The 18,488-nt window shown below is 41.5% G+C and overlaps 3 protein-coding genes across 3 annotated transcripts in view; 1 reads left to right on the top strand and 2 right to left on the bottom strand.

Moving 5' to 3' along the window:
- Positions 1–18,488, bottom strand: part of LOC130298162 (oocyte zinc finger protein XlCOF8.4-like) — an 81,772-nt gene that overhangs the window by 12,974 nt on the left and 50,310 nt on the right. The gene's annotated exons all lie outside the window — the stretch shown is intronic.
- LOC130298167 (oocyte zinc finger protein XlCOF22-like) overlaps positions 1–18,488 on the bottom strand; it is a 76,499-nt gene that overhangs the window by 14,929 nt on the left and 43,082 nt on the right. The window lies entirely within an intron of this gene.
- The window catches only part of LOC130298169 (oocyte zinc finger protein XlCOF7.1-like), a 34,847-nt gene continuing 22,477 nt past the window's right edge, over positions 6,119–18,488 (top strand). Inside the window, exons 1-4 of the mRNA XM_056551081.1 lie at positions 6,119–6,239; positions 6,323–6,387; positions 6,543–7,116; positions 12,071–13,213. Coding sequence (XP_056407056.1) covers positions 6,152–6,239; positions 6,323–6,387; positions 6,543–7,116; positions 12,071–13,213 — 1,870 coding nt within the window. The 5' untranslated portion in view covers positions 6,119–6,151. The remainder of the gene's footprint in view (positions 6,240–6,322; positions 6,388–6,542; positions 7,117–12,070; positions 13,214–18,488) is intronic.

Raw genomic sequence — 18,488 nt, 5'->3', positions numbered from 1 at the left:
TTAGTGGGAGGCAGAAGGTCTCGATCCTGTGTGGAAATATCCCAGATGGATGATCCCTTTATCAATGATTCCAGTGCGGTGTCACCAAATCTCTTATATGTGTAACTGTTTATTGTCTGGAGTCCTGATATTTGGCGCCCTCCAGTGTTCGGGGTAAACACCTAGTTGGCATCAGGATAACTGACTATAGTTAAAATAGGATGGTAAGAGAAGGTGTGTGACATAGGACAGTGACCTCCTGACCTCCGACCATGACAGGTCACATCTACTGGATGATCAAGAGTCCTCAGACACTTTGTCCACCATTTCCCTCTTCTCACCACTCGTGGCTTCTGGTATTACCTGGATAACATGGACGGTGGATTCCTGTCTCCATATTCTACCCATCCCCCATGACTCCGCACCAGACTATGATGGATCCCCTGACTAGGTTTACAGCCTCCATGATTGTAACTATAATGTCTCCTCAGATGTTTCCCCAGATTATCTCCAGGAAATGGATTTTATTTCTCCATAGAATCTGGTGCGGTTTATCATCGTCTCCTCTTCTTCCCTTCAGGTTTCTCCAATCCAGGATCCTCTGCTGATATCTTCTATATAAGAGAATTCTCCTGGATGACCCATCAACCATGGAGAGAGACAGGAACAAGATGGCCGACAGGATCATAAACCTCACCCTACAGATACTCTTACGGCTTACTGGAGAGGTGAGGGATTCTGGGAGTGATGTTACATGACCTCATTCTTATCTATGTAATAACAGATGGATATGACTGGAGAGGTGAGGGATTCTGGGAGTGATGTCACATGACCTCATTCTTATCTATGTAATAACAGATGGATATGACTGGAGAGGTGAGGGATTCTGGGAGTGATGTCACATGACCTCATTCTTATCTATGTAATAACATCACTTCCATCCAGTGATGTCCAAGCATCTAGAGGCCAAGGACAGGGCCCCAAAGTGGAAGGTCTAATTAGACCTTAGATGGCAATCTGTCAGTAGATCTACCAGGGCATTATCATTTGCTGGGATCACATGGTCCAGAGTACAATAAATACCGCCAGTCCACATAGGAGAATCAACCACCCAAGCTTTCATACATGGTTATTTAAAACCAAGTTCATCTATATATGTATAGAACCCGAGTGTTACTATATACCTGTGTGGAAGTAATAATCACTCTGTGCTATCGCCAATATTGGAATCTACATGGATGTGACAACACATACCCTATATGGCTGTGGTGTTATATATAGATAATTTATATGTTTTACTGAATTTAAAGTTTTGACATGGTGGGTTGCGGTTATCAGATTGACTCTGGACTCTTTGACGGTGTACATATCACTCTGAATGACTGTTTCGGACTGTAAACTTACCAATCTGGACATCAACTGTGGTTCCAACTTGCCAGTGACTGACTGACATATCCATCTCCTCTATCTAGTGTTTATCTGGTCTGTATTTGACCACCTACTGATCTTGACTAACTACTGATCTGAACTTAGTCCATATATACCTATTTCTATGTACCCTTGTGTGATATGATTATATACTGGTAGCCTATTATTCCCTCCTCGGTTCCCTGATGAACCCTTAAAACAAGTGGGAGAAACGCGTTGGACAGGAGTATGAGAGATTAATTAGCTAACCACCTGCGAGTGGAAATCACCAAACCCCACCCCCACCCACACTAAATGTAGTGAGGGATAGTCCTAGGATGAGGTAGGACTATTTAGATATAGGTATTCACCTGTTACCCCATACCCATCTCATGAGCACGGTCCTGTGTTGACCAAAAATTCAGCAAAAATTCAAAATGAGAGACAGGTGGCCAAAGAAAGCAAAACTAATCCTAAATATTTTTTTAGATATATAAATACAAAAAAACCAAGGACAGAGCATGTAGGACCCCTTAATAATGATAATGGGGAGGTTGTCACGGGCGATCAAGAGAAGGCGGAGCTACTGAATGGGTTCTTTAGTTCTGTATATACTATGGAAGAAGGAGCTGACATTGGTCAGGTCAGTGCTGGTAACACATCATATAATGTATTGAACTGGCTTAATGTAGAGATGGTACAAGGTAAGTTAAGTAAAGTAAATGTTAGCAAATCTCCAGGGCCGGATGGACTACACCCAAGAGTTCTTAGAGAGGTAAGTTCAGTAATATCTGTACCCTTGTTCATGATATTTAGAGATTCTCTGGTGTCTGGTATTGTGCCAAGGGACTGGCGCAAGGCTAATGTGGTACCAATCTTCAAGAAGGGCTCTAGGTCTTCGCCAGGCAATTATAGACCGGTAAGTCTAACGTGCATTGTGGGTAAATTGTTTGAAGGACTTATAAGGGATTACATACAGGAATACATAGGGGATAATAGTATTATAAGTGATAGCCAGCATGGGTTTACTAAGGATAGAAGTTGTCAAACTAATCTAATTTGCTTTTATGAAGAGGTGAGTAGAAGCCTTGACAGAGGAATGGCTGTGGATATAGTGTTTCTGGATTTTGCCAAAGCATTTGATACTGTACCTCACAGACATCTGACAGGTAAGTTAAGGTCCTTGGGCTTGGAAACTTTAGTTTGTAACTGGATTGAACACTGGCTCATGGATCGTACCCAGAGAGTGGTGGTAAATGATTCGTACTCTGATTGGTCCCCGGTTATTAGTGGTGACCCCAAGGTTCTGTACTGGGCCCGCTGCTGTTTAATTTATTTATCAATGATATAGAGGATGGTATTAACAGCTCTGTTTCTATCTTTGCAGATGACACCAAGCTTTGTAGCACGGTACAGTCTATAGAGGATGTGCATAAGTTACAAGATGACTTGGATAGACTAAGTGTCTGGGCATCCACTTGGCAAATGAGGTTCAATGTGGATAAATGTAAAGTTATGCATCTGGGTACTAATAACCTGCATGCGTCGTATGTCTTAGGGGGGATTAAACTGGCAGAGTCACTGGTAGAGAAGGATCTGGGTGACTTGTAGATCACAGACTACAGAATAGCATGCAATGTCAGGCTGCTGCTTCCAAAGCCGGCAGGATATTGTCATGTATAAAAAGAGGCATGGACTCAAGGGACAGGGACATAATACTCCCCCTTTATAAAGCATTGGTACGGCCTCACCTGGAATATGCTGTTCAGTTTTGGTCGCCTGTTCATAAAAGGGACACTGCGGAGCTGGAAAGGGTGCAGAGACGCGCGACTAAACTAATATGGGGCATGGAACATCTTAGCTATGAGGAGCGATTAAAGGAGTTACAATTGTTTAGTCTTGAGAAGAGACGTTTAAGGGGGGATATGATAAACGTATATAAGTATATAAATGGCCCATACAAAAAATATGGAGAAAAACTGTTCCAGGTTAAACCCCCCCAAAGGACGAGGGGGCACTCCCTCCGTCTGGAGAAGAAAAGGTTTAGTCTAAAGGGGCGGCACGCCTTCTTTACCGTGAGGACTGTGAATTTATGGAACGGTCTACCTCAGGAACTGGTCACAGCAGGAACAATTAACAGCTTTAAAGCAGGGTTAGATACATTCCTGGAACAAAATAACATTAATGCTTATGCAGAATTATAAAACTACATCCCTTTCCCTTATCCCCTTACATCCTTCCCTTCAATCCCCTGGTTGGACTTGATGGACGTATGTCTTTTTTCAACCATACTAACTATGTAACTATGTAACTATGTAACTATACTGCTAGCTATGGACTTTTTAATTCTCGTATTTTTAGAAAAAGAATCAGAATAAAAGTTATATATTATTTTTTCATCACTGCCTTATTGGATGTTCCTTAACTTCATATATATAGCATAATTTCTCTCTTCAAGGGCATCTTTATCAATACACCCTGATAGTGAGAAGTCTCATGGGGAAAGGGGTGTTCTTATTGAAGAATAATTCCCCAGTGATATATAACTATGTAATAACAGATAGATATGACTGGAGAGGTGAGGGATTCTGGGAGTGATGTCACATGACCTCATTCTTATCTATGTAATAACAGATGGATATGACTGGAGAGGTGAGGGATTCTGGGAGTGATGTCACATGACCTCATTCTTATCTATGTAATAACAGATGGATATGACTGGAGAGGTGAGGGATTCTGGGAGTGATGTCACATGACCTCATTCTTATCTATGTAATAACAGATGATATGACTGGAGAGGTGAGGGATTCTGGGAGTGATGTCACATGACCTCATTCTTATCTATGTAATAACAGATGGATATGACTGGAGAGGTGAGGGATTCTGGGAGTGATGTCACATGACCTCATTCTTATCTATGTAATAACAGATGGATATGACTGGAGAGGTGAGGGATTCTGGGAGTGATGTCACATGACCTCATTCTTATCTATGTAATAACAGATGGATATGACTGGAGAGGTGAGGGATTCTGGGAGTGATGTCACATGACCTCATTCTTATCTATGTAATAACAGATGGATATGACTGGAGAGGTGAGGGATTCTGGGAGTGATGTCACATGACCTCATTCTTATCTATGTAATAACAGATGATATGACTGGAGAGGTGAGGGATTCTGGGAATGTATGTAGTGATATTAATGTGTCTCTCCATACACAGGATTACACAGTAGTGAACAAGTCCTCTAGTGGGCGCTGTGGGGCCCCTGTGTGTGAAGGATGGGGAGAAACCCTGAGCCCAATCCCGGGGCCCCCACCTCACTCCCTGATACATGAGGAAATGGATGAACAGAAGATCCTAGAACTCATCAATAAGATGATGGAGCTGCTGACTGGAGAGGTGACCCTGCTGGGACATTATACAGTAATGGAGGGGTCTGGTGATGACTGGAGAGGTGACACTGCTGGGACATTATACAGTAATGGAGGGATCTGGTGATGACTGGAGAGGTGACCCTGCTGGACATTATACAGTAATGGAGGGGTCTGGTGATGACTGGAGAGGTGACACTGCTGGGACATTATACAGTAATGGAGGGGTCTGGTGATGACTGGAGAGGTGACACTGCTGGGACATTATACAGTAATGGAGGGGTCTGGTGATGACTGGAGAGGTGACACTGCTGGGACATTATACAGTAATGGAGGGGTCTGGTGATGACTGGAGAGGTGACACTGCTGGGACATTATACAGTAATGGAGGGGTCTGGTGATGACTGGAGAGGTGACACTGCTGGGACATTGTACAGTAATGGAGGGGTCTGGTGATGACTGGAGAGGTGACCCTGCTGGGACATTATACAGTAATGGAGGGGTCTGGTGATGACTGGAGAGGTGACACTGCTGGGACATTATACAGTAATGGAGGGGTCTGGTGATGACTGGAGAGGTGACACTGCTGGGAATGCTGGGACATTATACAGTAATGGAGGGGTCTGGTGATGACTAGAGAGGTGACACTGCTGGGACATTATACAGTAATGGAGGGGTCTGGTGATGACTGGAGAGGTGACACTGCTGGGACATTATACAGTAATGGAGGGGTCTGGTGATGACTGGAGAGGTGACACTGCTGGGACATTATACAGTAATGGAGGGGTCTGGTGATGACTGGAGAGGTGACACTGCTGGGACATTATACAGTAATGGAGGGGTCTGGTGATGACTGGAGAGGTGACACTGCTGGGACATTATACAGTAATTGAGGGGTCTGTGATGACTGGAGAGGTGACACTGCTGGGACATTATACAGTAATGGAGGGATCTGGTGATGACTGGAGAGGTGACACTGCTGGGACATTATACAGTAATGGAGGGGTCTGGTGATGACTGGAGAGGTGACACTGCTGGGACATTATACAGTAATGGAGGGGTCTGGTGATGACTGGAGAGGTGACACTGCTGGGAATGCTGGGACATTATACAGTAATGGAGGGGTCTGGTGATGACTGGAGAGGTGACACTGCTGGGACATTATACAGTAATGGAGGGGTCTGGTAATGACTGGAGAGGTGACACTGCTGGGAATGCTGGGACATTATACAGTAACACCACTGGAGGGGTCGGGGTGATGACTGGAGAGGTGACACTGCTGGGAATGCTGGGACATTATACAGTAACACCACTGTAGGGGTCGGGGTGATGACTGTATCATTGTGTGTCAGGTTCCTATAAGGTGTCAGGACGTGGCGGTCTATTTCTCCATGGAGGAGTGGGAGTATGTAGAAGGACACAAGGATCAGTACAAGGATCAGGTCATGATGGAGGATCAGCAGCCCCTCACATCACCAGGTAATAGACATGACTATATACACACGTCCTCTCATTATTTGTATGTAAAGAATGAATTCAGTCTCTGTATGTGTTCCCTACAGTCAGATCCAGTAAGAGAACAGCACCAGAGAGGTGTCCCCGCCCTCTTCTTCCACAGGATGATCAGGTAGATGTAGATATTCCCTATGATCTGTAGAAGGGCTGTGAAGCTCTTGTGGTCAGTCCCCTAACCCTCCATGTCTCCTCATCTATAACATCCCACGTGACTCTTTCTATTGTCTGATGACTTTTATAATATTTGTTCTACATTTTATGAATTAGGGAGAAGATCGGAAGAATATTAATGCTCTAGAGGCATATGTGAGCGGTGATGAGCAGTATAAGGAGGACATTCTTACAGAGAAAGATCTGATCTATAATAATGCTACAGACATAAAGGAAGAAGATGAGACAGATGTGAGCGGTGATGAGCAGTATAAGGAAAATATTCCTAAAGAGAAAGATCTGATCCACATTAATGCTACAGAGATAAAAGAAGAAGAGACAGATGTGGGTGGTGATGAGCAGTATAAGGAGGACATTTCCACAGAGAAAGATCTGATCTATATTAATGCTCCAGACATAAAGAAAGAAAAGACAAATGTGAGTGGTGATGAGCAGTATAAGGAGGACATTCCTACAGGGAAAGATCTGATCTATATTAATGCTACAGATATAAAGGAAGAAGAAGCAGAGACAGATGTGAGCGGTGATGAGCAGTATAAGGAGGACATTCCTACAAGGAAAGATCTGATCTATATTAACGCTCCAAACATAATAGTAAAAGTAGAAGAAGAGACAGATGTGAGCCGTGATGAGCAGTATAAGGAGGACATTTCTACAAGTAACCACCCAGGTAAGTAGTGACCACTAAATATAGAGAAGGGTCACAGATTCTATTCAGTCACCGGCCAAAATAATTGTTTGTGTATTCTTTAAGCTCTGTGTCCTGTTAGTCTTTCCTACATTTAGCTAAAATGCTAACTAATATTAAACTAGAGAATAGTATAGAAAACAATGAGACATATACTAGATAACACAATACACAACATGTGAGACATATACCAGATAACACTATACACAACATGGAGACATATACCAGATAACACAATACACAACATGGAGACATATACCAGATAACACAATACACAACATGGAGACATATACCAGATAACACAATACACAACATGGAGACATATACCAGATAACACAATTCACAACATGGAGACATATACCAGATAACTCAATACACAACATGGAGACATATACCAGATAACACGATACACAACATGGAGACATATACCAGATAACACAATACACAACATGGAGACATATACCAGATAACACGATACACAACATGGAGACATATACCAGATAACACAATACACAACATGGAGACATATATCAGATAACACAATACACAACATGGAGACATATACCAGATAACACAATACACAATATGTGAGACATGTACCAGATAACACAATACACAACATGGAGACATATACCAGATAACACAATACACAACATGGAGACATATACCAGATAACACTATACACAACATGGAGACATATACCAGATAACACAATACACAACATGGAGACATATACCAGATAACAGGATACACAACATGGGGACATATACCAGATAACACAATACACAATATGTGAGACATATACCAGATAACACTATACACAACATGGAGACATATACCAGATAACAGGATACACAACATGGGGACATATACCAGATAACACAATACACAACATGGAGACATATACCAGATAACACAATACACAACATGGAGACATATCCCAGATAACACAATACACAACATGGAGACATATACCAGATAACACAATATACAACATGGAGACATATACCAGATAACACGATACACAACATGGAGACATATACCGGATAACACAATACACAACATGGAGACATGTACCAGATAACACAATACACAACATGGAGACATATACCGGATAACACAATACACAACATGGAGACATATACCAGATAACACAATACACAACATGGAGATATATACCAGATAACACAATACACAACATGGAGACATATACCAGACAACACAATACACAACATGGAGACATGTACCAGATAACACAATACACAACATGGAGACATATACCAGATAACACAATACACAACATGGAGACATGTACCAGATAACACAATACACAACATGGAGACATATACCAGATAACACAATACACAACATGGAGCAATGTACCAGATAACAGAAGGAGTCTTTGAAGGATGGGTTCTCTCTCTTCCTCCGCATTATTAACAAGCAGCAACACATTTCCCTGCTGGGCCCTGGCTATTTAATATGCTACAGTTCTGTCTGCCTCCTGCTTCTTGTGTCTCAACCACCAACCATCTACACTGCAGGAAGGAAAGAAAGGCGACAGACATGTCATTACCACAGGACTCCTGGCTGGGAAGCCAACAGTCTACTGTATTGAACAGTTTAAGCAAAAGACAAACACAATGAAAACAACAAAGTTTTTATTTTTATTTTTTTTATTATTAATTTAATTAATCAAGTGGCTGGATAGTAGCAGTCGGCATAAACATCAGGAACAAGAACTTTACTAGTTCAAATATACAAACCTCATTATTTGGTTGTTTTAGAACAAAAACAAAGCTTCTCTATATGAACCTAAAACAAGATCTGTAAAACCTAGAAATGGTTTATATTAATCTTGAAATGTAGTTATAGGCTTAAAGGGGTACTCCGCCCCTAGACATCTTATCTCCAAAGGATAGGGGATAAGATGTCAGATCGCCGCGGTCCCGCTGCTGGGGACCCCGGAGATCGCTGCTGCGGCACCCCGCTATCATTACTGTGCACAGCGAGATCGCTCTGTGCGTAATGACGGGCAATACAGGGGCCAGAGCATCATTACGTCACGGCTCCGCCCCTCATGACATCACGGCCCGTCCCCTTAATGCAAGTCTATGGCAGGGGGCGTGACAACCGCCACGCCCCCTCCCCATAGACTTGTATTGACGGGGGCGGGCCGTGATGTCAGGAGGGGCGGAGCCGTGACGTAATGATGCTCTGGCCCCTGTATTGCCCGTCATTATGTGCAGAGCGATCTCGCTGTGCGCAGTAATGATAGCGGGGTGCTGCAGCGGCGATCCCCGGGGTCCCCAGCAGCGGGACCCCGGCAATCTGACATCTTATCCCCTATCCTTTGGATAGGAGATAAGATGTCTGGGGCGGAGTACCCCTTTAAATGCAAATCAATTGAATGTAGAGTTCTAAGGAACAGAATTGCCTCTGCCGGATCCTCTTTCATAGTTAGTAGTAGGTGCATTGTTTGCCAACTCCGACTCCAGGTACCCAAAATTTCGTCCGACTCTGACTCCTCTATACCGACTCCACAGCACTGCTGCTCAGACAACTATTTCTGCAGACCCATCGCCACCTGTAGGTTTATTGGATTTGCCCCTCTTCCCCTGGTGACTGAATCCATCACACTGCGCACATCTGACCACCGGCCGAGGTCGGACATCACTGAGGGCGACGATTAGCTGAGCTTTAGTTTGGTGGATTAACCAGAAGAAGAAGGAATAGGGACACTGCGGAGGGTGGAGCGGGATACTGGAGGCATCGGGGGAGCAGCGGAGGAAAGTCTTGTCGCTGTATAATGATGTGTAATAGGTATAATATTCTACAGTGAATACAACCTAAGGATTATGTATAAAAGTCCTCTACGAGGAATAAAAAACAAAAAATGTATTTACTATTGTGTAAAAGCCCCTCCCCTAATAAAAAATAATATCACCCTTCTATTTCCATTTTACAAAAATAATAATAATAATAAACATATGTGGTATTCCCAAATAAGGAATTGTCCAAACTATTAAAATCTAATGTTTTGATGCCCTAGAGTCAACAGCCTAATCTTAAAAAAAAAAGCCAAATGCCAAAAATGCCGATTTTTGCTCACATCATATATTAAAAAAAAGGAAAAAACATTTGAAACTCCTATCAATAGAGCGCAGATGTAATGAATCAATACAGTGCACATTTACTGCATTCATCTGTATGAGCAATAGAATGATTACTTATACAAGTCCCATACGAGGACTAAAATGTAAATAAACCCCCTCTAATAATAAAAATGTAAATAAACCCCCTCTAATAATAAAAATGTAAATTTTTTGGGTGTAAAAATTTAAAGTTGTAATTAAAAAAATACTATGAATTTTGTTGTAATTGTTGTTAGGACTAAAGTGTAATGAAATATATCATTGTGATCGTACTGAGCTGATGAATAATTTTACCACACAGTTAATGTAGGTGTCATTACAATGCAAGATCGGTCCTACAAAAACAAGCTCCCAAACGGCTCTGTACATGGGAAAATAAGAGTTATGGCTCTTAGAAGAGGAGGAAAAAAGAAAATTCAAAAGTTAAAATTTCCTGGGTTATTAACCCCTTAACGATGCAGGACGTAAATGTACGTCCTGGTGATGTGGTACTTAACGCACCAGGACGTACATTTACGTTCTGAGCATAACCCCGGGCATCAGAGCGATGCCGGCATCATGCGCGGCAGGTCCCGGCTGTGGATCGCAGCCAGGGACCCGCCGGTAATAGCGGACACCCGCGATCCCGCGGATATCCACCATTAACCCCTCAGATGCAGCATCGCGATCACTTAACAGGATGATCGTATCGCCTGCAGCGCTGCCGCGGCGATCCGATCATCCTGCATGGCAGACGGAGATCCCCTCACCTGCCTCCGCTGCCTTCCGGGAGTCTTCTGCTCTGATCTGCCTTCCCGCAGACCAGAGCAGAAGATGACCGATAACACTGATCAGTGCTATGTCCTATACATAGCACTGAACAGAATTAGCAATCAAATGGTTGCTATAAATAGTCCCCTATGGGGACTATAAGAGTGTAAAAAAATTAAGTAAAAAAAATGTGAAAAACCCCTCCCCCAATAAAAACGTAAATTGTCCCATTTTCCCTATTTTACCCCCCAAAAGTGTAAAAAAATTATTTTATATACATATCTGGTATCGCCGCGTGCGTAAATATCCGTACCAATAAAATAAAATGTTAATGATCCCGTACGGGGAACGACGTGAACGTAAAAAAAAAAAAAAAAATCCAAAATAGCTGCTTTTTTTTAATAACATTTTAATCCTAAAAAATGTATAAAAAATGTAATTAAAAGTTTTATATAAGCAATTATGGTATCAATAAAAAGTACAGATCCTGGCGCAAAAAATGAGCCCTCATACGCCGCTTACAGGGAAAAATTAAAAAGTTATAGGTCTTCAAAATAGGGGGATTTAAAACGTACTAATTTGGTTAAAAAGTTTGCGATTTTTTTTTTTTAAGTGCAACAGTAATAGAAAAGTGTATAATCATGGGTATCATTTTAATCGTATTGACCCAGAGAATAAAGAACACGTAATTTTTACCATAAATTGTACGGCGTGAAAACAAAACCTTCCAAAATTAGCAAAATTGCGGTTTTCTTTTAAATTTCCCCACACAAATAGTATTTTTTTTGGTTGCGCCATACATTTTATGGTAAAGTGAGTGATGGCATTACAACGGACAACTGGTCCCGCAAAAAACAAGCCCTCATACTAGTCTGTGGATGAAAATATCAAAGAGTTACGATTTTTTGAAGGGGAGGAGGAAAAAACTAAAGCGTAAAAATAAAATTGTCTGAGTCCTTAAGGTCCAAATGGGCTGAGTCCTTAAGGGGTTAAAGGGTTAATACTGATAAAATCTGTTTTATTCTTGCCAGATAATTGTACCTGGAGATCAGAGGAGAATCTTATATCTTCAGATTATAAAGCAGATGATGATATCACACAAGATACATATGAAGAACATTCCATTATCCCAGATACACCCTCAGCCCTTCACAGCCAAGATCTGTCATCTCATCCTTATATACAGGTCCTGTCTTCTCAGTCATCACAGGATGTTCAGCAAAAGAAAGGTCACAGAAGGGGTGTTGGACATCAACGAGCTCATACAGGAAAGAAACCATATTCATGCTCAGAATGTGGGAAATGTTTTATATTTAAATCAGTTCTTGTTGTACATCAAAGAACTCACACAGGAGAGAAGCCATTTTCATGTTCAGAATGTGAAAAATGTTTTAATCGGAAATCACATCTTGTTCAACATCAAAGAACTCACACAGGGGAAAAAACATTTTCATGTTCAGAATGTGGAAAATGTTGTACTCAGAAATCAGATCTTATAAAACATCAAAGAACTCACACAGGGGAGAAGCCATTTTCATGTGTAGAATGTGATAAATGTTTTATTAAGAAATCATATCTTGTTGTACATCAAAGAACTCATACAGGAGAGAAGCCATTTTCATGTTCAGAATGTGAAAAAAGTTTTAACCGGAAATCACATCTTGTTCAACATCAAAGAACTCACACAGGGGAACAAACCTTTTCATGTTCAGAATGTGAAAAATGTTATACTCAGAAATCAGCTCTTATAAAACATCAAAGAACTCACACAGGGGAGAAGCCATTTTCATGTTCAGAATGTGGGAAATGTTTTACTCAGCAATCAAATTTTGTTAATCATGAACGAATTCACACAGGAGAGAAGCCATTTTCATGTGTAGAATGTGAGAAATGTTTTACTAAGAAATCATATCTTGTTGTACATCAAAGAACTCACACAGGAGAGAAGCCATTTTCCTGTTCAGAATGTGGAAAATGTTTTGCTCAGAAATCAGATCTTGTTAAACATCAAAGAACTCACACAGGGGTGAAGCCCTTTTCATGTGCAGAATGTGGGAAATGTTTTACTGATCAAACAAGTCTTATTCAACATCAAAGAACTCACACAGGAGAGAAGCCATTTGTATGTGTAGAATGTGAGAAATGTTTTACTTGTCAATCAAATCTTCTTAAACATCAGAAAACTCACACAGGGTAGAAGCCATATTCATGCTCATAATGTGGGAAATGTTTTATTGAGAAATCAACACCTTAGACATCTAAGAATTCCTACAGGAGAGAAGCCAATTCAGAGCAATAAATGATGCAGATAACACATCTATATATTCACCATGTACATAGGATATCTGACATTTATACATATATCATATACTGCATCTCCAAACTTGTTACCAATTGTTAATAAAAGTTTTCTATTAGGACGTAGTCACCGATCCAGCGATGTCATCACTATAGTTTACATGGTAGGAGAAGAGTATTATATATGGTCAGGGGTGAGGAAATTTAATGAAAAAACTACTTGTCCACGGGACTAAAACGGAGCAAAATCTACTTGTCCCTCCTGAGGATCCACTTGTCCGGGCAATTTTCGTTTTTACGCTCTCGTTCTTTCCTCCTCACCCGATAATAACCATAACTACCTACTATAATGATACCTTTTAATTTTTCAAGAACATTCTCCGAACCAAAGATATATATATAAATATACTAGCTTTTGCCCGCGGCTTCGCTCTCGTTAAATTTGGGGTAACATGGATCTACTTTTTACGATCCTATAGTAATGAGGCCGCTCTGGGTAAAGTCTACGGGCGTCCAAACAACCCGAATTCTACCAAACATTACGTCTGCTGTTCCATGGAATTGGGAACCCGCCTTCTCGCGCGGCTTATATACTGTCTGGGTGCAGCACGTGCATGGTGCATTCAACCTAATCTTAATTCATACAAACTTTGAACCCCCGTTTAACCCCTTCAGGGGTGGAATATTAGAAATCGTTTAAACACGTGCTTCTTTATCTCTAATTGTTAGCCCAAAAACAAAGTTTCTTGCTTCTAGCTTCAAAAATGACGAACTTCCATACAAACTTTCACCCCCTTAAGGGTTGAATTTTGAAAAATTCTTTCTTATTCCTCGTCTACGTCTTAAATACAACACCTGTGAAAAAATTCAGCTTTCTAGGTCCAAGGGTTTAGGCCGGGCGTTGAGGAGTCAGTGAGTCAGGCCTTCTCTTTTTGTGTGTGTATATATATATATATATATATATATATATATATATATATATAGATAGATAATCGGTGAAGTGAAATTGAAATAGTAAAAGATAATTTTGCAGATTTGGTGTTTTCCTTTTCTACACCATTCACCTTGTGGTTGAGGTAACGTTATTTTGATACTTTAGTCGCCTGATTACACCAATACCAGATCTGTAGAGCTTCCGTCATGTTTTATTAATAAAAAAAAAAAAAATCAGAACTTTTTTACAATTTCTTTTAATTGCCATTTCTTGACCCCTGTAGCTTTCATACCAGGCTGTATGAGGGCAAATTTTTTGTGCAATAATCAGTTTTTTGTACCATTTTGGTATGGATCTGACTTTTTAATCGCATTTCAACTTTTTTTTCTGGGATATTATAAAAATTGAGATTTTGTGGTTTGGTATTTTGTTTACATTTATGTCATTTACCGTATGGGATACTGGGATACACAATGTTATATTTTAATAGCTCATACAATTACGCATGCTGTGATACTAAATATGTTTATTTTTATTATGTTTACATGTTTTTTATGTAGGAAAAGGGGGATGATTTGAACTTTTAATATGTAAGGGTTTAATGTCTTTTAAACTTTTATTAAAACTTTTTTTTTTTACACTTTATTAGACTTTTAGGAGGAATAATTAGATTCCTCATACAGATCAATAGAGTTCTACTGAACCCTATTGATCTGTGTGTTCTACGATCCATTGATAGAGCCTGGTCCAGCCAGGATCTGTCAATGACAGAGCCACAGACACCAGGGAAGCAGAGGTAAGCCCTCCGGCTACCTCTACAGTGGATTGCCCCCCCCCCCTGCAATCACGCTGTGGGGGGATTTCCAGCCCACTAGCCCACTAGGGTGAATTCACATGTCCCTCTGGATGCCACTGTCAGTTTTGACAGCGGCAATCTAAAGGGTTAATAGCAATAGCCAGCCTCGGCGATCGCCACATGCTGGCTATTAGCGGCGGTCCCCAGCTACTGAAATCAGTTGGGGGCTGCAGAGTATGGAACAGGCATGAGTCCGGATCCTTATTTCATCGATTAATCGGAAAAAACTAGTTTTTTACTTTTTTTGTATAGCAGTAGGAAAAGGGGGAGCTAATTTTTATTGGGGGAGCGGTTAATTTCCATTTTATTTTTTTTACTTTACAATTTTTATATAGCACTCCTATACACATGTGGGTATGTGCAGACTGCAGAGCATTGCACCTGACCCATGTCTGTTGTACAGACTCTGTAGTACAAACACTAGGGTGCAAATGCCCTGCAGCCCCCCATGTGTATAGCAGTGTATATGTACTACAAACACACTGCTTTACCCATGGGGGTATGTGCAGAGCATTGCATCCTAGTGTCTGTAGTACAGTGTATAGGAGTGTGTATGTAGTACACACTTACACTGCTTACACACTCAGCTCTGCTACATACACACACTCATACACTCAGTTCTGTTAGATACACAAACTCACACACTCAGCTCTGCTACATACACACAATCACACACTCAACTCTGCTGCATACACACACTCAGCTCTGCTACATGCACACACTCAGTTTTGCTACTTACACACACTCAACTCTGCTGCATATACACACTCACACACTCAGCTCTGCCACACACACACAATCACACATAACTCTGCTGCATACACACACTCAGCTCTGCTACATACACATTCACACACTTAGCTCTGCTATATACACATTCACACACTCTGCTCTGCTACATACACACACACTCAGCTGTGCTACATACACACAATATCACACTCAACTCAATTTTCACAAAGTCTAGAGCCGCTCATAGAACTCTAGGATTATATGTATTATGATCGTGTCATCAATGATGTTGAATGTTTTGATTCTATGATTTTCACTTTTACCTTTTTCATGTATATTTAGTCCACAATATGACAGGTTTCTTAGGTTTATATATATTTATTATAAGACACACACTAGCACTTAAACTCAACTAAAATGAAATGAAGTCCTGTGCTTCTTAGTTGGGCCATGGACAGTCAGCACTGTAATTGCGGTGGTGGTCTTACTTTTCCTTTGTGGGAAATTTGGTTATGATACCGTTCTGTAGACACGTTATGAGATGTCCCCTTATTGCCGCGTGGTCATATGTCACCTCTGGGTCTCCGTCCTTTGCCAGCAACTCATAAGCAAAAGCGATGGCAAACACTCCACAGTCGTAGTTATTACTCTGCTGGTCTACGTCCAGAAAGTGCAGATGATTAAGGGGCTCGTGTACCACTCCACTGTATATGTTTGTTATCTGGTCACGTATGGAAGGTGACAGATTGTGGGTTCTTATGCTGTCGGCCACCATGATCTTGCCATCTCTATAGCAGGTGGTTAGCCAATGCATTCTTTCCCAATCGTTATGGATCTGAACGGCATCTTTTGTTACCTCGTACCCGGGAAAGAGGACAGCGGCCACAGGCTGGAGGTCATCGGAGTCGGGGAATTGCCTTTGGAGGAGATCTTGAGCCATGTTGATGATCTCATCGTCCAGCATGTCGTCATAGCCTTGACTTTGCAGCACTGACATTTGGTCAGGAGACAGGCCCTTGGTGTTCTGTGGTGTGTAGATATTGGGCTCATCCTGGGATGGACCTTCATCTTCACCACTTTGATCACACTTGCCTTCTGTCCTGGGTTTCTTGGCTGGTGGTGCGGTGTCAGGCTCCTCCGAGGCCGCAGCCTTTCTCTTCTCTTCTTCTGAGTTGTCATCATCAGAAGATTGGTTTTTATTGGTTGGTTTCTCTACAACAACTTCTTCTAAGTCGTCATGTTGTGTAGATTTATATATATTTTTTTTAAATTCGTTTTATTAAACAGGAAATAAAGATAACAAAACAGTAAAACCAAAACATATGGCTCCGCACAAGCCATGTTTACACACGACAAAATTCCCACGCAGGGGAGGCAATGATATATATCGGGATAAAAGCATAGTACAGCGGTCAGGTGCTGTGTAAATAAAACGTAGGAGTGCTCCGTGACATAGTAAAACCAATGTATCGTATATATCAGATGGGAATCACTATGGGCACTATCCGCAAGCCACTGCCACTGTCAAAACAAAAAGAGATGGGGGGGGGGGTTGGACGGGGGGAGTAAGGAAAACGAAAGAATCAGTTAGCGCAGGATTAAACAAAACAAAAAAAGGGGTATAAAGGGGAAGGGGGAAACAGGGAGGGCCAAAGGGGGGAAGGGGAAAGCACTAAAAAGGAAAAATGGAACGAAGAGGGGAAGGAATAGAGGGGGGGATCAAAGGGAGGGTCCCCAGGTAGACAACAGTCAACAATTGTCTCAGGGTGGAGTGCGAGGCAGCAATGCGTCCCTAGATGTATAGTAGTCGTGGGCTGTAAACAGAGTATCAGTAGAAGCGCACCACACACCCCACACCTTATCAAACTTTGCTTCGCATTTCCTATGTTTATATACCAAGCGTTCAAATGGTAATACATTGTTTATCAATCTCTTCCACATAGACACATTAGGAGGTCTAGGATCCATCCACCTCAAAGCTATGGCCTTACGGGCCATGAACAGTGATTCTCTCAGCAAAACTCTAGTGAAATAAGGCCAACTGTCTTCATCAATAATACCAAACAGACAAAACAGGGGTGTACGTGGAACAGTTCTACCTAATAATAAGGAGAGAAAGGATGTGACCTCCTTCCAAAAATAACACACATATGGGCAAGACCAAATAAGGTGCCAAAAATCTGCCCTGGGAGAGCTACACCTGTGGCACTGGTCACTCTGTGTCCTACCCATTCGATGCAGTCTAATCGGTGTGAGATAGCAACTATGAATAATGTAGAGTTGGGTAATCTTATTATTCGCAGCGGGGGACACCAGTGTGTGAGACGATTGGACCTCCCTCCACTGTTCCTCGTGTAGATTTATATTTCTTAATCCAGATGTAGAATATGACCCCGATCACTAACAGGGTAAATAATCCACTGGGTATAGCAATAATATAAAGCTCCCAGAAAGAAAAAGAAACACGCAAAACAGCGCACACCCATAAATATCAAAAAAAGGTACTCTTTATTAATACATGAATCAAAAAGACAGACAAGGTTCTTAAAAACATTTAAAACAGGCCTAAAGCAGCCAAAGCACAAAACAGGGTGAGCTCCCTCAACAGGGCTGTTTGTGGGGCGGGTTG

Source organism: Hyla sarda (assembly GCF_029499605.1).
Source record: "Hyla sarda isolate aHylSar1 chromosome 1 unlocalized genomic scaffold, aHylSar1.hap1 SUPER_1_unloc_3, whole genome shotgun sequence".
Lineage (NCBI taxonomy): Eukaryota > Metazoa > Chordata > Amphibia > Anura > Hylidae > Hyla > Hyla sarda.
This window is presented reverse-complemented; position numbering and strand designations above follow the sequence as displayed.